At 41.6% G+C, this 23,124-nt stretch overlaps 3 protein-coding genes across 5 annotated transcripts in view; 1 reads left to right on the top strand and 2 right to left on the bottom strand.

The window, feature by feature from the left end:
• The window catches only part of LOC138965264 (exosome complex exonuclease RRP44-like), a 33,384-nt gene extending 27,759 nt beyond the window's left edge, over positions 1-5,625 (bottom strand). Inside the window, exons 1-6 of the mRNA XM_070337388.1 lie at positions 5,299-5,625; positions 2,295-2,357; positions 1,670-1,764; positions 1,049-1,224; positions 616-689; positions 171-326 (exon numbers count right to left, since the gene is read on the bottom strand). Of these exons, the coding sequence (XP_070193489.1) occupies positions 171-326; positions 616-689; positions 1,049-1,224; positions 1,670-1,764; positions 2,295-2,357; positions 5,299-5,529 (795 nt within the window). The 5' untranslated portion in view covers positions 5,530-5,625. The remainder of the gene's footprint in view (positions 1-170; positions 327-615; positions 690-1,048; positions 1,225-1,669; positions 1,765-2,294; positions 2,358-5,298) is intronic.
• A 76-nt stretch (positions 5,626-5,701) lies between these two features.
• Positions 5,702-14,654, top strand: LOC138965293 (uncharacterized). Its single transcript, XM_070337424.1, has 5 exons — positions 5,702-5,757; positions 8,297-8,448; positions 9,208-9,323; positions 10,644-10,906; positions 11,550-14,654. The coding sequence occupies exons 2-5, from the start codon at positions 8,311-8,313 to the stop codon at positions 12,539-12,541; spliced, it is 1,509 nt and encodes a 502-aa protein (XP_070193525.1). The 5' UTR covers positions 5,702-5,757; positions 8,297-8,310; the 3' UTR covers positions 12,542-14,654.
• A 5,269-nt stretch (positions 14,655-19,923) lies between these two features.
• The window catches only part of LOC138965276 (oxidative stress-induced growth inhibitor 1-like), a 52,946-nt gene continuing 49,745 nt past the window's right edge, over positions 19,924-23,124 (bottom strand). For all 3 annotated transcript variants that reach the window (XM_070337409.1, XM_070337417.1, XM_070337398.1), the window contains exon 6: positions 19,924-23,015. In XM_070337409.1, the coding sequence (XP_070193510.1) occupies positions 21,713-23,015 (1,303 nt within the window). In that variant the 3' untranslated portion in view covers positions 19,924-21,712. The remainder of the gene's footprint in view (positions 23,016-23,124) is intronic.

The raw sequence follows: 23,124 nt of genomic DNA on the forward strand, positions 1-23,124 counted from the left end.
GACCTGGGAGATCGGAAAAATCTCCACTCTTAACCCACCAGGCGGCAGCGACCGGGATTCGAACTCACGACCTCCCGATTAGGAGGCCGACGTCTCACCACCACACCACTGCGCCCGTCGTACAGCAATATGATGTTCGTTTACAGGTTCCTGATGTTCAAACTTCTCACCATTTTATCCAGGCCACCCACAGAGACATTGGCCTCTAGATAGTTCTCGCGACTGGCCAGGACGTTTCCTTGGTGATAGCGACCAGATTTGATGCCTCGCTGAATATCTGACAGATGCAAGTGCTCTGGGAACAGCACTTTGTTGCCTTGAATAGACTGCAAAAGAAAACACACTATGGAATCCATTTAACCTAGGAAGTCAACAGAAGTTTAATTATGCAGCAAGGTTGCACCACATAAAGCATAATCAAAGAAATGAATGCATGAAGTCATTTTAACCAAACAGCAAGCAGAGTCTGGCATCAGAAAACAACCTATACATTCATAGAACAACCAGCTGTAAACACTGACAAAATGTAAAATCATGCACAATCTAGTACAAATGAGTGTACATGCAATGGCGCACACACACACATACACACACACACACACACAGTTTACTTACTACTTTAGTCAGTGGGTTGGCAAGTCTGTCCACAAGCGATCCGGCATCTTTCAGGCTTTTAATATAGTCATACACTGCACACAAAAAGCAGAATCACTGGCATTCATAATCGCTAATTTTTAACTCATAGGAATTTACATAAGAAATAAACATTTTTTCGATGCATCCAACATGGTATCACGCCCAAGCTTCAAATCTTTTTGTTTGATGAGTAAATAGAAACTTCTGATGTCCCATTGTCAGACAATGCACAACAAATTCTGGCAGTACTCTGCATTTATCTATCTTTGGCAGTAAAAGAAAATTCAACTGTCAATTGCACAAATAACCAACAATTTACAAAGGCATGGCCGGAGGACCTCAGTAAATTTATACAATATAGACTAAGAAAAATAAAGCACAGATGAAAAACAAAATTAAAACAAAGATCTACCTGTAAAAGCTTGAAGACCAGCATTTGTGGCTTTGGTTTTGTTTTCAGCGTCATTTGTGAGCAGAACAATGTCCACATTACGGATGTGTTGCCTGTACCAGTTGGTGGCTTGCCGAATGGCTCGGTCATTACGATCATTGGATGATTCACCAGGTTCTCTCTCAACGTATGTGTCTCTGAAATCAAAGCAATTTTTCCATTAATATGATAATAATAATGCATAATATTTATAAAGCGGGTGTATCTAAGGTTTAAACCCAACTCTACGCACTGTACACTCATTGGGGGGAAAAAACAATAACATATTATTTACAGTGCAATCACACACATATCAATGAATAACACATTGCACTTAAATACATTATCACACTACATGTGCCACTATTATACAATATCAGTTATGTTATCTTCTAAAAAAAATACTCTGCACGCATTCTTTTGCAAAAGTTAGTGCGTGTGACTGTGAGTGTCTGAGTGTGTCTCACCAAACGTTTTTTGACAGGGACAAGTGTGTTTTATGCACTCTGCCTAATACGAAACAAGTTCTTAAAATCAAGAGAAAGAATGCTAAATTCTTTCCTGCACCAAAATGTAACAGGAGTCAGTCAAAACTCAACTGACTTGTTGAACTCATTGCAGAAAGTGTAGAAGTGTTTGTCCGGGTTGCCAAGCATGTCTTTCATTCTCTTGAAGGCTGGTATACTTCTGTGCTTCACCTGAAAGAGTGTCAAAAAACAAAGTTACACGTGAAATAGTGAAAAAAATTTCATTCCAAATAAGCTCCTCTGCTTCTGCTCTCAAATTACATTGAAAGCATTAGTCCATCTCAGACTAAATGTAAAGAGACAAATATATGTTATTTGCTTATGTGCTTTGTGAAATTCCACAAACAAACACATTGACTCTAAGAGTAAGAGTAGAATATGGTAACCTTTATGTGCAAACACAGACAAAACCTGAAAATATACTAAATTCTGACTGAGGATTTCTTATGGGTTTCTGTCAAAGATTCTTTAGATTTTATAGTGTAAGACCACAATAGATACATGACTACAGGTTATTATAGTCAAACTATTTTCACAAAACAAAAAAGTCCAAGCTACTCAAGACAAAACTTCTTAAGTGCAAGGAAACATAACTGTTACACATCATGTGACAAGACACTTGCTGCTACCACTCCCATCCCCTTGCCACACACACTAACAGAATATATATTTTTATTTATATATATACATATGTACATTACCTCGTCCAGAACAGTCTGTAGAATGATCACATTAGTTACTGAAGGATCTTCAATCACATCAATCTGAAAATAAGGAAACATTGAGGTAATAACTGCAGAGGAAAACAAATTAACAAGATTTTATGGAGAACACAATTTTTGAGGATAATTATAAAATAGATGACAGTGTGGTTCCCAGGCCTCTGTCTTTGGTCATTCACATACTTTTTTGATCTGATGCATTGTTCTGACCCTAGGTCAGTCGAATGTCCGATAGTTTTGACACACGGGATGTCTTTCGACACAACAATTGTTTGCATCTCGGACATTTTGACCAATAGATAATTATTATAAATCTAGGTCTAACTCAGTAACTGATCTATTGTCGTCTGTATCTGGAAAAAAACCACTGAGATGATGTTCACAAATAACCCAGTCAGGGTTTTTATAGGTTGTGGATATATGCACCCTTATACAATACGTCTGGTTCGTTGAGCTAAGCAATATAGGCACCCCAAAAAGAGAAAAATGAGCTCAATATAATATATATGTCAATTTATACAGTGACTGCTCAACATGCTTTTATATATATGAAAATATGCACGTATCTGAGGTCACTGTTCACTGCTATCATGATTTATTCATTGCAGTATCAGAAACCACAAGTGTTTTGCCACTTAAGAGCACGCTTATAAGCTTTGCTTGTTGTGCTCCATTTACTAATTGATTGTATGCGGCTTTGTTCTATGTAATTTTGCTGAATAAAATTGTTTAAACCAAGTGTTTTGCCAAATGAGCTATGTAATCCATTTAAACAGAATAGCTCAGTTGGTGAAACACACATTGCTACTTATACTTATACCACAGAACTGGATCTTCTAATTCTATCAAGCAGACATGGCACAAAGTGCACATCAGAGATAAACTTTTTCACTACCACTGAGTCACGCTGTGATGGCCAGATCTCTGAAAACATCCAAGCTACTGTAAGTGTAACATATGCCCCCAATGGCAGAGCTGTTTTTTTGCAGGCATAGAATATTGCTTTCATGTGCCTGTGCGGCGGCAATTTTTTCCCTCACGAAATGGTCAAAGGGAGGTTAAAGCTTTTTTTTTTTTTAACCGAGCAGAAGTCACTTGTGAATTCTTGCAGATCAAAATTGATACATGTACGATTTGTGATAAATGGTGAAACACGGAGAGTACATGCATGGGTAGTGGTCTAAAGTAGCTGCTTTTGAGTATTTTTTTAAGATAGACATTGTACCTGCATGAGTTGTGTATAGTTAGTAGAATGTGGAAAAGTTGCATTTTTAACGTTTTAAACAAAATTTCGAGTAGGCAAGAGAAAAAATCGCAAGAAAAGTCGACGGCCTTGTGGACGCCATGGTGACAAATCTTGTTGATTGCTCTGATGATTTTTGTTTTTGTTTTTTGTGCATGCTGGATATTTTCGTGTTTCTGCAATCCACTGAACTCTGACATGAATTACAGGATCTTGTCTCTGCGTACTTGGTATTGTGTGTGCGTGTGTACACACGAAGGGGAATAAGGCACTACAGGGATCGCGTTTACCGGTAATTTCCGGTATTTTACCGGTTAAGATTCGCCAATACCGGAAAAAAAAGTGGATGTCGGTCAGACGTACCGATTGTTATTTGGTTTGACCTGTAAAAAAAAAGTAGTAATTACAAAAATCGATTGTCAGTACGAGGGGGAGAGAGAGAGAGACAGAGAAAGAGAGAGAGAGAGAGAGAGAGAGAGAGAGAGAGAGAGAGACTCAGACTCAGAACTTTACTACAAAAGGAGAGAGAGAGAGAGAGAGAGAGAGAGAGAGAGAGAGAGAGAGAGAGAGAGAGAGAGAGAGAGAGAGATTTGGATGGCTTGTTGTGACAGCGCTACAATGTTGCGATTATGTCTCCATTGATGACACTTGATGTCAAGGTGTCAAACATGACATCAAAAATAACAAGGAGGCGAGCTCCGAAATGTCTTTCAGTACGATTGTGCCAGATCTAAAGTATTTGCTAGCAGATTATTTGAGCAATGTAGGTGATCAGGGAGCGGAGAAATCTTTCTTGTCGCCGAGAAAAAGATCTACACACACAGACATCAGACATCATACTTTTCGCGCCATTTCTTTCGGTTCCCGGTCCATCGTAAAATCTTTCAGTTTATGACAAACTGAAAGACAATAAGGGACGGCGTCTAACTAGAGCCGACATAGCATCATACCGGGAAATCACGTACTCACACCAGCTTAGATCTTTGTCTACATACAGTTGATTATTGTGAGGCGAAAGTGAAACTGTAACAGTAAGTAACTAGTGAGTAAGTCTTCCAGTTGCGTGATTACTATTTGCTTTCCTATTTTATTTCGGAACTCTCTCTCTCTCTCTCTCTCTCTCTCTCTCTCTCTCTCTCTCTCTCTCACAGCGGCTGCTGATGTGTCACTGTCAAGTTGTGCGACAGTTGCTTTGAGGGGGGGGGGGGGGGGGGGGGGAGAGAAAAAACGTCCGCATATCACTGACATTGATAAACATTGATTTAATGTATTGTAAGTCATTGTTTGTCTTTTACTGGTTGCCTTGGCAAGCTTACCGATTTTCGTGAGAGCCTTGTAGCCAGCTCATGACGTCATACCGGTTTGAAAAATACCTAGCGCGATCACTGGGCACTAGCAGAGCTATACATATATAAGTCTTCACCATCAACCCACCAGGCGCGACTGACTGGGATTTGAACAGTCAACCTAGCTTCTGCATAGGACTAGGAAGCCGGTGTCCTGTCCATTAGGCCATATTAATTGCATCCATCGAGTGCGTGACTGAACCCCCTCCATGAATTTGTAGTATGCGGTTTCGGTTTCTAGAGCGTATAAGACGCCGGGACGCACAGTTTGGGGAGCCCAGCTGTAAACGTCCCATGGATTGTATTTCTTTACCTGTACAATGTAATTTGTAAAGAAACTTTTCTAGACTGATTTCTCCGACAACCAACTGTCACAACTGTATCGGTATATTACCTGGTGCAACACGACGTTGGTATCGGGCAAGAGGTAATGTTGTCTTTTGCAAAGACTGCTGCGGTTGTTGGGATTTTCTTCCAGAGGCGGCTTCTGTTGTTTTTTAGGATGCTCGCACAGTCCACACACACGAGAACCGCAAGTAATATCATCTCTGAGGTAGTGTTCCCTCACTATCTTCATCACACTTCCCCGCTTCGTCTTCTTGATGAATACTTTAGACGTCAACATTGCGCCAAAGTTACTGCACTGGTTTTTGCGACAAATATAGTCAAATTTCACACACACAGATCTCGGAAAACATGTGAAAACACACACAAATACAACACACACGTGTGGTCGTGTGTAGTTCAAGGAAACGTAACTCTTGGGAGCAAAATGTCCAAGGGAAATAACGCATACAACTTCCTTGACATGAGCGCTGGTTATTTGAACGTTATTTGAAAGTCTGATTTATCTGTGAGTGTGAAAGCCTTATTTTAGCTGAAAGTTCATGCGTGTCGGCTAAAGTATGGTTGTTGTTCGTAACAGGCAAAATATGCTTTAACAGTGTCTGCGTCTGGTATGTGTCCTGCGCAAGTTTGAATGTTCATGACATTTTTCATTTTCTACAACACACGGCCAGCCTGTTCCGAGATAGATGCATTGCTGGATGGTCATCAAACATTGCTGTAGAGTAAAGTCTGAAGTGATTGTAGCTGGTGATTGCAAGCGAGACAGCTGTTGCTGACGGTTGTGGTACAAAACCGGCTTAAGAGACTAATTAACTAGGTTCAGCGAGCGATGCATAGCTGACTTTTGAATCGGTGTAGGGATTTTAAGATGACCATTTGCAACATAATCTTGTAGACTCTTTGTGTAGGCAAATTGCATTTTGAATTAGGGAATTGTTTAAAAGGTATTCTGTAGTCAAGTTTTTCTAAGCAACTTATTTTGTAAGTTGAGTTTTCAGCGTGTGGTCAGCGCACTACTTTTATCGCCCTATCATCTTAGCTGCAGTCAGTCCGGTACTGCTCTAGAACTGTCCATTTATCCCCGAGTACCCTAGTACAAGGGCTCAGCAGACTTTAATTGTGTGTCTGTGTGTCTGTATGTCTTTCTCCACTTAACAGCTTATTGCTGGGAAACTACTGGGCGCAGTTCGTTCAAAACTTGATATGTACACTAACTTGATAATACTAATAGGTCCGATTGATCGTATTAAAACTTCATAATGTTACCTGGGACCTAAATGAGACAGTGACAAAAGGTCAGGTGTCATGTCTACTGTCCCGAATGACACGTACACGATTGCTGACATTTCACCATTGCCAAAAGAATAAACAAATAAGAAATAGGTAGAACATGAATGTGAAAACTGACTTTGATTGTTGATCAGTATTTTCTATACCACTAACAAATAATCTACTTACACATAGCTGTTTGGCAAATGTATGTTGCATGGGACACACTGACATGAAAGTGGAAGATGTTTTTCCCTCTAGAGAAACTACATATCAAGTTAAACTTTGTGTGCTCTTCCATTCCAGTTGGCAATCAATTGTTAACGCATGTTATTAGAAAAAATAGAACGAAAACAGATTAGATAGAATGAAAAATGTACTGGTGATGTCATTTGGGACATACTGACATGAAAACGTCACCTTTTGTCATTGTCTCAAATGGGAAATAAACCACAAAAAACTGACTTGGCGGTGGGAGGAATTCGCGGAGCCACAGCCAGCCAGGCAGTCTTGATAGAACAGCCGAACTCGTCACACATTGACGAGAAATATAGCGTCATAAAAAGATTACGTCACGGTCAAAAGTCTTTGACGTCTTTTTCTCTCGCGCGGTGTGTGTTCATTTTGTGCACATGTGTTAGTGTTACTGTTTGTTTGTGTGTGTGTGTGTGTTTGTGTGTGTGTGTGTGTGTGTGTGCGCGTGCATGAGTCTGTACTCGTGTGTGTGTGTGTGTATGTGTGTGTGTGTGTGTGTGTAAGAAAGAGAGAGAGGGAGAGAGAGAGGGAGAGAGAGAGGGAGTGAGGGAGAGAGAGTGTGAATGTGTGTGTGCATTTTCACTGTGATCAAATAGAGAAAGGCCAGTCACCACGCACATCCTCAGCTCGCATGCAATGTATTTATATAGCAAAGGGAATGCCTGTAATTCACACAGATCAATCACTTGGTCTTAAACGTGCACAAGACAAAAACGTTCATACTGGGGGAGCGAGCCAGTCTGAAGAGTACTCGGGTCCAGCGCGAGCGTTTTTTATGCACTGTGCCATCTTGAACCAGTGACCACATTTTTACATTTAGTCAAGTTTTGACTAAATGTTTTAACATAGAGGGGGGAATCGAGACGAGGGTCGTTGTGTATGTGTGTGTGTGTGTGTGTGTAGAGCGATTCAGAGTAAACTACTGGACCGATCTTTATGAAATTTTTCATGAGAGTTCCTGGGTATGATATCCCCAGAGGTGTTTTTCTTTTTTTCGATAAATGACTTTGATGATGTCATATCCGGCATTTTGTAAAAGTTGAGGCGGCACTGTCACACCCTCATTTTTCAATCAAATTGATTGAAATTTTGGCAAAGCAATCTTTGACGAAGGCCGGACTTTGGTATTGCATTTCAGCTTGGAGGCTTAAAAATTAATTAATGACTTTGGTCATTAAAAATCAGAAAATTGTAATTAAAATTATTTTTTTATAAAACGATCCAAAATTACGTTTATCATATTCTTCATCATTTTCTGATTCCAAAAACATATAAATATGTTATATTCGGATAAAAAACAAGCTCTGAAAGCGGTGGACAGACGATGCTACGAGTGTACGGTCTTGCGGAAAAAATGCAATGCGTTCAGTTTCATTCTGTGAGTTCGACTGAGCTTGATTAAATGTTGTATTTTCGCCTTACGCGACTTGTTTATCTTCTGGCTGCGTTTCATCATATATGCTGATGTTCGAGTTTTCCTTCCCCTTGTTACATTTGCATTGTTCAAATTTCATTTTCAGGAAGCAAGTTCATAATGCCTGTTGGCCAGTTCATATCCGTTGGTGTGTATGTTGGCCAACAAAAGCTACCAGAATACCGAATAAAAGACCGAGTCTACAGCGAAGTTGACCTGAACGGGCCATCTTCTTACACAGTAGAGGAAGATGGACAGGTATACATGTATTACAGGCACACATACACTGATTCACCCACACATGAACACACACACACACACTAAGGGGGAAAAATCATCATTCACATAAATTTTAGTTATTTTTACCTGTAGTCGGTTTAGAAAAGATTACACAGTACACTAAACGTGAGCCGTGAGGTGTACCATGCACTTTTCCTACCATCAAGTTATTTTGGTTTTCTATAGTTTGTTTGTGTAACTATACTGTTTTTATCATGGACAGTCATGTGCCGCCTTCGAGAGTTTGTGTTGTGTTGCATTACAGTCACTGTCAGCCTAGCTTGCCTGTCAAACTCTTCCCTGTTGATTAGGTAGTAAGCGCACGAGTGTGTGATCTTATATATATATATGTACTGATTCTTTGTGTCTGTTAATTGTGCTCACAAAGGTGAACAGGCACTGTTTTGTAAGCACATGTATGATAATGTCAGAGAAAATTAATGATAATTTCTGAACGTCTGAAAACAATTAAACCAAGGGGTGAGACGCAGCAGTGCAATGCACTTACCACAACACTAACGACCATGATCACACTTGAAATGACAGGGCAGTTTTATTTTGTCCAAATTATATGACCATATTTTTATTAAGAGCTGATGAAGTGCATTGTAATTTCTTTCTGCTTTAACTTAAAAGATTCACTCAAAATGTGATGACAATGATATTGTAACCCTTTTCTCAGCTATATGAGCTCACTCAGTTGTCATGACACTTTCTGCTTGGCATGTTTTTTTTCAGAAATATCCAGTTTTGCCTTTCAAGCTTGAACTAGTGTGTCTGGCCAAGGAAGTCCCATGGATAACGGTGTACTTGGATGGCCAGGTCATCTCTTCACGGCCTCTAAAGAACAAACTGTAAGAAGCTTCTGTCTGTCTACATAAACATACCATGCTTTCGGGAATATAAGGCGCAACTTGTTTCCTCAATTTTAACCCTGCGCTTTATTGACCGTTATCGCCTTGTGCATGGCTAAAGAGCACACATGTACCCACATCACTCTACAAAGAAACATAACACTCCCTTTTTTAGTCATGTTTCTGCTACTATGACCCTGGCAAAGTTTCGTCTTACGCTCAGACATCAAAGTCGTTGGTCTCATAGTTGAAAAGTCAGTCCTTGACCCGGCATCAGAAGGTCAGTGTCTGTAAACTAAGGCAAGCAGGTGGTCTTATCTGAAAAGTATGGGTCATTGACCCGAGACCACAACGCCATCCAGCTGCTACACTTCAGTGGCTTTGGTCTCACTGCAGATGGGGAGCAAACATATTTCCACTCTGTCTTCTTGCTGTGAGTGTGACTTGCGGCCAAACCACCAGAAGCTCGTATTGTGTGTATTTTTCTCATTTTAACCTTAAAATTGGGGGCTGCACCGTTTATAATCATTAATGAAGCACCTTTTAGTCACAACAGTACGGTACACATAAATGTGTGCCTATTATTACTGAGTACAATGATACATGAAACCATTAATAAATGTTTACACATTCTTTGTTAGGAAAATTACAGAAATGAGTTTTCTCTTTAGAAAACTGCACTTACCTAAAAATTAATAGTCATGGTAACTGGGGTTTTCAGGTGTGCTTTATTTCTACATTGAGAAATTTGCACTAGAGAGTTAAAAATGAGTTTGCAAGTCAGTTTGGTTTGATATTCTTTGTAACTTGAAGAAGCTACAAAACTGTAATAATTTCAAACCTGGTTGGCAGTTAAAGCCTTGTCTGGACTCTAGTTGTGTCAGCACATGCAATGAAACTGTCAGCTTACTGATTAACCCCATGCAGTGGAACTATGTCTCCTGTTGAAACACATGTGATTGAGATTTTATCCTTTTTTTTTTTTTTAAACACAATCATGCAATGGGACTTTGTGTTGTTGTTTCAGCACAACTTTGAATGGAACTTTGTGTTCTTGTTTCGGCACATGCAATAGAATATTGCGTTACTGGTTGAGCACATGTGATGGAACTTTTCAGTACACGTGAAGAAAAATTGTGTCACTACTTCAGCACAATTTGTTATGGAACGTTGTCCTACAGTTTCAGCAAATCGATAGAACATTGTTTCACTGATTCAGCACAATTTGTTATGGAACGTTGTCCTACAGTTTCAGCAAATCGATAGAACATTGTTTCACTGTTTCAACACATGTGATAAAACTTTGGCCTACTGTTTCAGCACTTGCGACGGGGTCAAAGTAGGAAATGAGATACGTGAGCTGCTCTTCACCCTGCCGAGAATGACGGAAGACCAGGTAAAGACGAACCCTTTGGCGGACCATGCTGGCACTATCCGGGTGGTGGTCAAACATGCCCAGTGCACAGGGGACAGTTACCTGCCAGTGTATGCACAAAGTGCTCCTAGGGGGTCTGGGGGCCCTTCCAGAGTTCTACCGCATTTCACCAAGAAGGACGTGCAACGGTCCATGGAACATGCAGTGGGTGGGTATTAAAATTGCTGGGTTTTTGTTTGTTTTTATGGGTGTATTTTAGCAGAAGCAAAGTTTTGAGAAGCTTTTTTCATTGAGTGAATGAGTTACCAGTTTGCACACTTTTTTTGGCAAGTGATCCTTGACTATGAAAGAAAATCAGTTAAACAGGTAGTTTGAATGCCCCTTGCCAGAAAGATGCACTTTCAACTACATGTACTGCAGAGGTCTAGAAACTGCTGCAGAGCTTTTGCGAACTTAGCTAAGTAGTTCATTTATTAGTTGTTGTTGTTGTTAGTACGCAGTTTTGTTTCAAAGAAATCTTCGTGACCAAACTCCAGGAACTGTAGCAGGCTTTTGAGAAATACGCTAAGTACAGTGGTACCTGCGATGTGAGGCCCCTCTGATGACTAGACACCTTCCATGAAAGGACACCTTCTGGAGTCCCTTTGACTATTATTTAATCCAAAATATACCTGTCGTTAAAAGCCACCTGCAATATGGGGAATCTTTTAATTGGTCCCAAGGTTGTCCTTTCACAGGTACCATTGTAGTACATTTAGTTCTTGATGTTAGTGGGCAGTTTTGTTTGAAAGACACCATGGTGACTGCAGGACTATTTTCTCACTGTTTACAACTCCCTGGCCGTGTTGCAGGCAGCCTTGTGGCCAGAGAGGGGCGGCCAACCTTTTCCTTGGTGCAGACTGGTCAATTTCGCCACGCGCAGCGCTTCTGTCCAACCCCACAAGTTTTAGAAGAGGTTGTTCTGTACTACAGGCCACGTATTTACTCCCGCACCCCCAAAACAGTGGCCACCATAAGCGCACCGCCAGCTCTTAAAGAAGACGAGGGTAGCCAAGATGTGGCAAGGACGCCGCTCTCTGATGTAGGCAACATGATGCCAGAGCTCAACGCCTTCTACTCTGCAATTCAAACGCCTAGTCAGGAAATGTCCAGCACCAAGGAACCAATGTGTGACAGAAGATTGATGGTCTCAGAGCTGCCTGAACCAAGCCCACAGGAAAGCCATGAGACAGGATCAAGTTCACCAGTGCCAAGCCAGGCTGCTGAACACTCCAGCGACTCCAGCCCAGAAGCAGAGCGTTATAGCCAGTTTGCTCCTTCGATTTTGCCTCACAAGATAAAGCGCAGAGAGAGCAGCATGATTCCTCCTGAACTAGCTGAGCATAGCGAAACTGTCATGATTCCACCTGAGCAAATCAAGCGCAGAGAAAGCAACATGATTCTGCCTGACCACCAACAGACAGAAAGTGGCTTGATTCCGTTAGGGAAAATCAAGAGTCGCAAAAGTTGCTCCCCAGGGCTTATTCCTCTGGATCAAATCAAACGACGAGAGAGCTTTCTCCCAAGAAGTTCCACGATCGACGAAAGTGGAGGGGATGGGGTGGAGGGCGACAAGCAGCTGGCCATCAAGAGGGAGTTGCTGGACAACAGCTACATCCTGGTCAGCGATTCAGATGATGAGGACACAGGAATCTACTTGTACGATCATGAGGATAATAGCGTGGTGTACATGGGTGACGACGACTGCTGCATGTTTGAGATTTCGCAGAACATCTCACTCATTGATCTGGAAGATGAACTTGATCTGGAAGAAGGTGCCTCTGCAATGTCTTTTGATGCCTAGCGCAGTAAATTACAGTTATGTTTCACTCAGGTTATACTGATACTTTGTTGAGTTCAGGTCTTGATCAGGGTTTTTTCCCAGAAACTTCCACCTGCTTCTCATGAATGAAAATTCTTCACAGAAGTTAGAATTGAGAACAGGTCAGCCCATCAGACGGAGTAACAAGGTTGTCTACTGTTATATTCCTAGTGGACATTTGCATCGAAGAATTGGATAGAACTGGTTCAGTGGATAACCAGAGAGAGTGAACCTGTTCTTGTGTGACAGAACGACGAGTGCCTGAGACTCTGTGTCTGTCTGTCTAAAGTTGGTTCACAGTATTTGCACAGGACGGATTTCAATGGGTTTTTTCTGGACTATACAATGTTATATTTTGTTTGCACCATTCTGACCTCTGGTACTACAAGGCATCAATGATGATTTCTATGATTTTTCATGTGTTTTTTTTAGAGCCTTGAACTGAGTTACTTCGACCTGTTTGGTCTGGATAAAAATTGATCGCCTCTGGTTGTTGTGTTGCTCAAGAAAGTACAATATGACCTTTACAGCTTCAAAGATTCTGGCTGCCGATTGTTTTTGTGTGACCTGGTGTACATATGATTATTTTCTGGTTTTTTTTTTCTGGCCTCTGGTCACACGAAAAAGCATCAATGATGGTTTCTGTAATTTCAAAGATCCTTACCTGTGATCATCTAAGCAAGCATGCATCTTTATTTCTGTTGTAATAAATGTACTTGTCAGTATTCAGATGGCATTTTCTCTTGTTTGTAAAATTCTACACTGTGATGATAGAACCAGGTGCACATTATGGGCAGGCTTGGGAATTGTCCGCCAAAAAGCAAATTTCCACAAAAAAAATTTTTTGTTCCGCCGAAAACGCAAAAGTGTTCGCCGAAAAAATATATGGGGGAGGCAAAAATGGTTCTAAAAACTGAATTTAATGGCAAACTTGGAGCTTAGATGACACCAAATTGCACCATTTGGGTTCTTTGGAGAAAAAAAATTCCGGGGGGGCATGCCCCTGAACCCCCCTAGCAGGGCTAGGCGCTTCGCACCGTCAACTTTGCCATTACTTACAAATTTTCAGCCTTTTTTACTTTTTTCAATTCCCATGCCTGTATGGGTTTTTTTCGTTTGAAAGATTCTGGCCTTGTTCTTGTGACGGGGCATACATACTGACCAACGTTTAGTGTGACCAAATGTACATATTGTTTTCTGTTTGCAAGATTCTGGTCTGTGCCAAGAATACATGATGGTTTCTGTCATTTGAAAGATTGGGTCTGTGATGGTGTGACCACACATACCTATAACATATATGTTCTTTTCTAGTTTAAAGATATCTTTCCTTCCAGATAAACTTAACTGTTATAAATTTGCGGGTGACAAAAGCTCCATTTTTATCTGCTCAGGGAACACTGTAATTATTGCTCATCAGATTACTCTGAATTGAAAACTGTAATTGCTGAACAGTTCATTTGCTCAGTATGTAGTCATATTTGATTTGAATTTGGTGAAGCACACGTCCATTCCTCCACATATGTGAACTCTCCGTTTTTTGTGATTTCTAAACTGTTCTTTCCTTATTTTTCTTTTCTTCTTGTCTATTCTTTTTTTTTTTTACATCAAAAAAATGAGCTGTTTGTATTGCACTGAGCATAAAGTGCAAACAGATGTGTTCAGGTTTGTGTATAATTATTTCAGTGTCTATTTCTCATTATCTGTGTCTCCGATGTGGTTCAGAACTTTTGGTTAGGACAGTTTTCTGTGTACATGTAGCAGTTTGTTCGTTGTTGTTGTTATTACCTGTATCGCTCTCTTCAGAACATTGGATTTTTGTCCTTGATGCTTCCTGGGTAGAAGGCTGATGGTCTCTTTTGTTGTCAGCGTATACAAGATTTGCTGATTGTTGTTTTCTCAGCTCAGCAAGCGAGTGGATGAATCAGTTTAGTTTTGAAATGACTCTTTGGATGCAGAGTGTATTAATCATGTGAAGCACAGTATTATCTTCATGGTTTGTTTTGCCTAAAGTGATTTGGTGGTCCTTGGGCAGCTTTCTGATTGTGCTTTTTGTTATTGTTTTTGAAAAAGTAAAATACCAAACAGATCCATCTGCTTTAGTGTGTGCAAAAATGTCCAAAAAAGGATGAGAGAGAGAGGGGGGACACACACACACACACACACACATACATAAAATCCATTAAACAGTAACACAGCGGTATTGATTCATACTGTATTTTTTTCTTTTGTTATTTGCAAAGATCACGTCATTACAAAAATATGAAAATCTAGTCATCTTAGAAAGTGGCAGTTTATTTACGGCCTATGGACAGCAGATAGCTTTACACCTGCAACCACCGAGCCAACAAAATAACTTATTTAACAACTCCTTTCCTTAATAAATTATTACAAATATAAGTTTTGCATGCACTAATTTGAAAAACGGTAAATTACAGCAGTTTTACTTTGAAAGTAAACAGATTCAAGTTTTAAAGGTACAATAGCCATTTGTCCTATTGAGCACTGAATGATGCAAGATTTTGAAAGAAAAAACACTGCTTTTGACATGAAAGCACATGTCATTTTGTGATCATGCCCAATCCTTTCACACACAAAAAAATCTATTACACGACAATGAGTGCAAAAAGACTAAAACTTGGTGCAGTTTTCCTTTCATATAACAGTAAATTGAACATATTTTCTTGGCAGCTCGTCTCTAAAACATAACTGACCTTAATTTAACCCCCCATATGATATGATGGAACTTGTATTAAAAAAAAATTTTGTTTTTAAATACATGTACATGTATCACATTTATTTAAATATTATTTAGCTGGAATGTTTGATGCAGATCACAACAAGTACTTTAAAATGTTTTAAGTTGAGGCAAAGTTGATGTTGAAGTGTAAACCTTGTTGTTCAAATGAACATTTGTTAATGAAAAAGTAGAACAAACAAATCAACAACAACAAACAATCACTTCCCCCTTAGAGGCATGACCGAGATCAGGTAAACTGTCCAGGAACAGTATTTGTTTGGACATTTGGTGGGAGAGAATAACGAAAACCTCCCCGTCTGTTTCTGAATTAAGTTAAGAGAGAATAACGGAAAGCTCCCTGTCTATTTCTAAATTAAGTTAAGAGAGAATAACTGAAAGCTCCCTGTCTATTTCTGAATTAAGTTAAGAGAGAATAACTGAAAGGATCCTCACGGTGCATTTCTTAATCTTAAACTCCGTTTCCAGTGAATCCAGTGAAAAAGTGTACAAAATTACCATTTGCAATGTTTTTGTCAGTTAAACTCGTGTACTCCGAGTTGCTGGGTTAAAGATAAACATTACATTTGTATAATGATTTTTGTTAGTTGAATGTACCAGTGTATTACCATACCAAAACCACAAGGTTGAGACTGACAGAAGGACATCAACACCCTGATGAACTGACAATCCATCACGATAGATATAAGCAATTCCAATGATTGTTTTAAAAATCTAGATCTGAATATCAACAACGTGACCAAAGCATCAGTCCAACAAGAACAAGCCAAGTACAAAAATAATAACAATTCAAGAAAAGGACCAAACATGTATTAGAATTATTGATCACTGTATTTCTCTTCCAAATCCACAATTGAAACAATGAGCAGTGCCACATTTGACCGGATCAAATAAAAAAGTGATCAATTCACATCATCATTGCAATACATTCAAAGAAAGGAATTGTGAAAATGCGACTCAAAACTAGAATTAGGAGCAAAGTTGCTGAGCTTGTTTTCATTGCCAACTATAGGGACACATGTGTCCAAAATGTATCCTTCTCCAAGACTCATTCCCAACATGCTGACCCATTTTATTGTCACTATCAGAGCCACAAGAAAGACCTGAGCACACAGAAGGCAGGTAGGAGGATGCAGGGGGGGGGGGGTGAAAGAAACTGTACACAGGCGCAACAGCCATTCGTTGTGACTCAAAGCACTAGCAGTAACACATTCCAGACACAAGCAGAGTAATGAACTGCCACTTTTCAATCATTCAAAATAAACTGAGGAGCCCTTTGCCTGAGCCTTAGACATTCTCAACTGAACAATTCACTGGCCACTTTGATTTATGCGCACCAAAACGAAATGCATCCTCTGTCTTGAAATCGGCTACTTTTCTGCACATGCATTCAAACGTTTGTGTGTGTCTTTTAGTACTACTGTTTATCCGCTATCTGCAGACCTAATCGTCAGAACATCCTTCAGAGTGTAGCAGAAGAAAGCTGTTATTCAACCAAAAGAACTAAGGACATATATGATACAAGCATCAAGCCATTACAATTTACATTTCACTGGGGGATAATAGTTTAACAATGTTCATGCTGTCAAATCTTATATTCACATGTTGTTTTTCTTCTACCTTAGTATTCAATGCCTCAAAATAACAAAAACTGTCAAACTTTTCATTCTCTTGTAGAAGCAGTGCCAAACAGAGAAGGCAGCGAATAGCAAGAAATGCTCTTGTTATGCGATGAATGACATTTTCTTTAACTCTTATTGCGGACACAAACGGAAAACATCTAATGCTAAACCAGTAAAGCATTTCCTGATGAACACATTAAATCACAGATCTCTCTCTCTCTCTCTCTCTCTCTCTCTCTCTCTCTCTCTCTCTCTCCTCTCTCTCTCTCTCTCTCTCTCTCTCTCTCTCTCTCTCTCTCTCTCTCTCTCTCTCTCTCTCTCTCTCTCTCACAACAAAATTGCTTGAATAAGTAGCAAATTCTGATGCAGTATACATCTCACACATGTCAATGTTACATGTGCTAAAACAAAAATCACAATTCACTGTTTTTGAGCAGTTCTATAAGTATAAATAACTTCATTAAACTGGCTATTATGCTTGATGTACTGGTCAGCTTACGTACACACATAATGACCATGTTTTTGGATATTATTCGATGAAAGAGTTCAAGGGCAACTTTTGGGCTACCTTTCTCTATTCTTTCATCAACAATGGAAGTTCAAAATCCTTAATATCTGGCAGGTTACAAGGTTATTATAATTGACGGTGTGCTGGAGTTTATGTCACTGACTGATGGTAAAATAAATGCCTGATCAACTGCAAAACCAGCTAGTCTGTGTGATATTTTCCCCGACAATTATAATTAATTACTAATGCCAAGACATAATTATACATGTACCTTAATTTCTTTCATGGGGTATCATACCCACTTTCACCAACTAAACAGCAATGTCAACAAGGGAAGTAACGCCCAAACTTGGGTTTGTAGAGGTAAAAAAAACAACACTCTCTTCTTGTCATGTTAAGTTAATTATTTACTTTCATCTCAAACTTTTTAGCGCAAAAAAACCAACAACATACACATTCATTGAAGCAAGCGGTTTTCCTCTGTCGCAGGTAAAATTCTCTTACTGCGATCTCAATTGTAATGTTTACTTCCATCTCACCCTTTTCACTGTGAAAACAAACATCATCCACGTTCATTGAAGCTAGCAGTTTTCTTTAAATGACTGTTCTATTGTACCTATGATCATGATGAACTGATTGCAGTTTCATCATTCCCCCCAAATTCAGGAACTAATGTCCAGAGGTCTGTGTTAAAGCTACTCAAATGAATGAAGCAATGATAACATAACTCTTTCAGTACTGGCAGTGATCTTTGTTCCGAAGAAACAGGGGTGGTGCAAATGAACTGCGGGATAAAAGAATTTAACATTAATTTAACATGAGGCACTGAACCGGACTTTCCACTCGGCCTTCAGCCCCAAGATCTCCTGCACTGAAGAAAAATTTCAAGAGCAAACAAACCTCCACGCAAAACCTGACCGCCCCACCTGCAGCACTATTAACATCACCAGCTCTGGCGTTGGCAAACTGATGAAAGACCTCGACTCCAGCAAGGCACCAGGTCCAGACGGCATCAGCCCAAGGATACTGAAGGAGCTTGCTGACGAACTCTCACCTGCCTTGGCCCTCCTTTTCCAGTCTTCGCTAAACTCCGGCGTCGTCCCAAGAGATTGGCGTCTAGCGAATGTCACGGCAGTCTACAAAAAAGGTCAACGATACGATCCATCAAACTACCGACCCATCTCTTTGACGTCCATACCATGTAAGCTCATGGAGCATATTGTCACCAGTACACTCATGTCTTTCGCTGAGACCAACGGCATCCTGCGGGAAGAACAGCATGGATTCAGGAGCAAGTGTTCTTGTGAGAGCCAACTGCTGGGGCTTGTGGATGAGTTGTCAGACAACCTTGAAAAGGGGAAAGAGTCCCACGCCCTCATTATGGATTTCAGTAAAGCGTACGACCGAGTCTGCCACGAACTTCTTCTCCACAAGCTTCACCATTACGGCATCGTCGGGACGATGCACGCCTGGATCAAGGGGTTCCTCTCCGACCGGCAGCAGGCAGTCGTGGTTGATGGCGCCACCTCCAGTCTCGTTCCCGTGGAGTCCGGGGTACCACAGGGGTCCGTAATTGGCCCCGCCCTCTTCTTACTGTACATAAACGATCTGCCTGAGGGCCTCACCTCCACCTCCCGCCTGTTTGCTGATGATACTCTTTGCCACAGAACTATCAGCTCCGCCAGTGACAAGCAAGCCCTCCAAGAGGATCTGAACCGCCTCGCTGAGTGGGAGCAGAAGTGGCTGATGAGCTTCCACCCGGATAAGTGCCAGACTCTCCCGGTGTCCAGGAAAAGAAACCCCACGCCATGTTCTTACCAACTGCACGGCCATATCCTCAGCCCTGTAAACGAGGCTAAGTACCTCGGAGTGACCCTGTCCCACGACCTGAGGTGGGATATTCACATCTTAAACGTCACTAACAAAGCAAACCAGATGCTTGGCTTTCTCCGACGCAACCTAAGAGTCGGCTCACAGGAAGTGAAGCAGAGAGCCTACTTTGCCCTTGTCCGTTCTCCCATGGAATTTGCGAGTCCCGTGTGGGATCCGTACACCTGCAAGGACGTGGATCGCCTCGAAGCTGTGCAGCGCAGGGCAGCCCGTTGGGTTGTAAATCGCCATCGCAAGACTTCGAGCGTTGACGCCATGTTGGAACACTTGCAGTGGCCCACACTTCAAGATCGGCGCCGCAGAGCCCGCCTCATCACCATGTATAAATACACCAATGGCTTGCTGTCGATCAACACCCGCAACACACCCACCCCAAATCCCACCGCCAGAAGCACCAGACTCCTCCACGATGCTGCCTACCAGCTACCGTTGTGCCGCACAGCCTACCGCCAGAAGTCCTTCTTTCCACGCACCATCGTGGACTGGAACGCGCTCCCGGGTGAGGTCGCTCTCAGCCCCTCTCTGGAAGCCTTCAAATCCCGGATCTAGACACCCCTCCCCACCCCCCCCCCCCCCCCCCCCCCCCCTGATCCTTCCCACCTCCCTCTTCTATTTCTACCCCCCACTAGCTATCACTGAACCTCCGGGCAGTTCTGTTAACACCAGCTGCAAATCATCGTCGCAACTCTCTCCAAGTCTGCAGAATCTTCACTTTGATGAAGGCGGCAGTCTGAAGAAAGAAGAAGAAGAACATTTATCAGCAGCGACAACCACTGTGTATTTCCTGCTGGAGTTCCTTTGAAGAGACTGAATAATATGTGTTAATCTACTTGCAAAACAAACACAGAGAGAGAGAAAGAAACAAGCACACTTTGGTTCGTATGAAAAAATGTTGGTAGTTTCTGGCACTCCACAGTGTCTGGAAAAACTTGTCAACGCCTCAGGAAACATACAGTGTCTCAGATCTCAGATTACACCCATACACATAGATACTATGCAAACTTGAATATGAAACAATCTTGGTTCATGCACAATTCTGAATGTTCAAACAGTTTTGAATACAGTTTGCACTCAGAAAACAAAACAAACAAACATACACAAAAAAACAAGTCTCAAATTATCTTGAGCTGTGATTACATGCATTTCTGTTGACTTGAATCATGCACAGCAACCTGTACTGTTAGTTATTAGAAAGAAAATGAAAACAAGTGATATGGATCAGAGATCATTTTAGGGTACTCTGGTTGAAATACAAATGACCAACAAGTTTCATTGGGAATAAATCTACATGTATGTGTATTCACAAATGCAGTACTTCTACATCATTAGCAAAATTCACAGCAACAGAAATTGCTCAATCGACACATCAGCAGCGTAACCCTCGAGTCATTTTTTGCCAGCAAGCACTGTCTTGTCTTCTCCAATTAAATTCTTTCTGTCTTTGTTGACACTGACAGTTATAACTGTCCGCTTTATCCCTTACTTCCAAGAAAGAGCAATCTTAAACACCGCCCCGTCCAGTGTCATTTTTTCATAGTGTTTACTGACACTCAATTGACCTGTCTGTTTTGTCTCTCACTTCAAAGTAGTAGTTTTTCAAACACTGCCCTGTACACTGCAGTCAGTGCAGAAGAATGCACACAGAGTCGGCTATTGCATTTGCATGCAAAACATTATGCTGTCTCTAAAACGAGAAGATGAAGAATCTTTGCACTGTAGCAAGTCACTGATGGCTGTACATCCCAACAACTCCAAAAGGTCAACGTGATGTGTGTGCATACAATTACATCATGCACAAAAAATATTTCACTGGCCTTGAATATTTACACGGATCGTCAAAAAAAGTGTGTATCCCCAAGAGGAAGGAATCAAAGCACATTTGTTCAAAACTGCATACCATCTAACCTGCCCTATGCACGATGGCACACACACAATCTTGACTGTGCACTTCTGAACTGGCCAAATGTTACTCATTACTAACTGAGAAAATATGATTTAGGAGGCCATAAGCTCATTTCTATACATCCAGAGAGAAAGATTAAAAACAAACGCCACCAACAATGACTTAATTACCAGATTTGGTGGTGATGGCCCATCTTTCCATGAAGGAATGAGTCGATGTCAACTGAATCTTTGTTCCACAGTCAGTGAGTAATGTCATGCTAGTAATATTATTATAACTGTAGCAAGGACACGATTTTGTGAATGTGACCTTCCCCGACAGTAGATTAAATGGCATGCAGTATTTGACCGATGTATCTCGCTTCCTTCCTATTGAGTCCCAGAACCTTTCGCCCTGATCTTAATACAATATATAACTTCTGAATATATATTAAGGATGCATCAATTTCTAAATATAACAGACACGTATCACAAATTCAGGGATTTTCTGCTGCCTGAGACAGGTGATTGGCAATACCCAAAGCGCCTCCAATACCGAAGCGCACAAAGTTGTCAGCCACCAGTGGACCCATGGCAAAGAGTCCTTGCTCGTGAGTGGACTGATAGGAGAATGGGTCAACGTCGATAGGATTATGCTTGCTGTCTATTGGCCACTTGGGAACCACACCAAGGTCGCGACCTCCACCGGGTAAAAAGGAAAGGTCAGGCCGCGACCCAATCATGATGACGGTGAGGGACACATCCACGGAGACAATGGAGGGGTCGTTGTCGTGGGGTGATGGACTGCGCGAAGGGTTGGGCCTAGAGAGGCAGGGTTTGAGCAGAACCATCTCATGGCTGATCTCCACCACGCGATGTCGGGGGTAAGGCTGGTATAGTTCGTCCGTCACCTGACCTTTCATCAACATGGCCACCCGGTGGTACTCTGGGTAAATAGACTGGGGAAGTTTCCGGAAGATGAGGCTGGGGTCGCTTGGTCCGCATCTGAAAACATGTATCACAGGTAAGCCCGCCTCCAGAGCCATCAGTATAGCGTCCGCCGCGCTAAGCCCCGCCCCCACCACGCAGATGGGTGCTGACGTCCTGGTAAGGTCCTCGTCAAAGAGCCGTTGCTCAAAGGCACACAGAGAGTGGATGACAGAGGTGGAGCTCTCCCCGATGACTCCTAGTCTGTTTGGAATGTCGTAAGTGCCCGTGGCTAGAACCACGTTGGGCGTCACAAAGCAAAACTCTTCACGCTCAAGTGACAGGTCACCAAAAGTGTTGGTCAGATCTTGAGAACTGCTGCTGCTGCAAGAAGACTTTCTGCTCTTCCTGCCCAAGCTGCTGCTCCTGCTTGTGGACAATGCTGATCCATCGACATCAACTTCACCCAGGTCCTTATCTGCACTGCCACCACTACAGCGGCTTCCACTATCACTATCTGCAGCTTCAGGACCAAATTCTTCATCGCTGGACGTTGTTCCGTCCCCAATTGAAGAGCCTCGGGTCTCTTGTGTGCCACTCTCTCTGGGGGAGCGCAGTGGGGGAGCAAGGGTTTTATATCCGCGGACCTCCCAGAGAAAGTGGTGGTTCTGACGAATGTTCTGACAGCAGGGTTCTACCTCTCCACTCTCGCAGTCGGCACAGCTGTTGGTGCAGAAGAGTTTCTGTACGGCAGTGACGGTGTGGTAGTCCTTGAAGTGCTCCCTCAGTCCCATGGCTTCCACGTACTCTTCGTAGTAGTCCCTCACGTCGCCCGTTGTGGCTCGGTTACTGCTGAAGTCCAGTCGGCGATGTCTGCAAGAGGTCAGTTTGAATACACTGAGTATCTTTTATTGCGTTCAGACACTGAGAAACGAAAAGAGTGCGCTCATGTACCTAATAATAGAATACTTTTATAATATTT

This window comes from Littorina saxatilis, linkage group LG1 (genome assembly GCF_037325665.1).
Source record: "Littorina saxatilis isolate snail1 linkage group LG1, US_GU_Lsax_2.0, whole genome shotgun sequence".
In the NCBI taxonomy this organism is placed as follows: domain Eukaryota; kingdom Metazoa; phylum Mollusca; class Gastropoda; order Littorinimorpha; family Littorinidae; genus Littorina; species Littorina saxatilis.

Bases quoted from the DNA above. Each gene is read 5' to 3' on its own strand.
- LOC138965293 (XM_070337424.1), top strand. From the start codon at position 8,311: ATGCCTGTTGGCCAGTTCATATCCGTTGGTGTGTATGTTGGCCAACAA. The intron at 8,449-9,207 runs GTATACATGTAT...GTTTTTTTTCAG, and splicing joins CAGTAGAGGAAGATGGACAG to AAATATCCAGTTTTGCCTTT. The intron at 9,324-10,643 runs GTAAGAAGCTTC...CTACTGTTTCAG, and splicing joins CGGCCTCTAAAGAACAAACT to CACTTGCGACGGGGTCAAAG.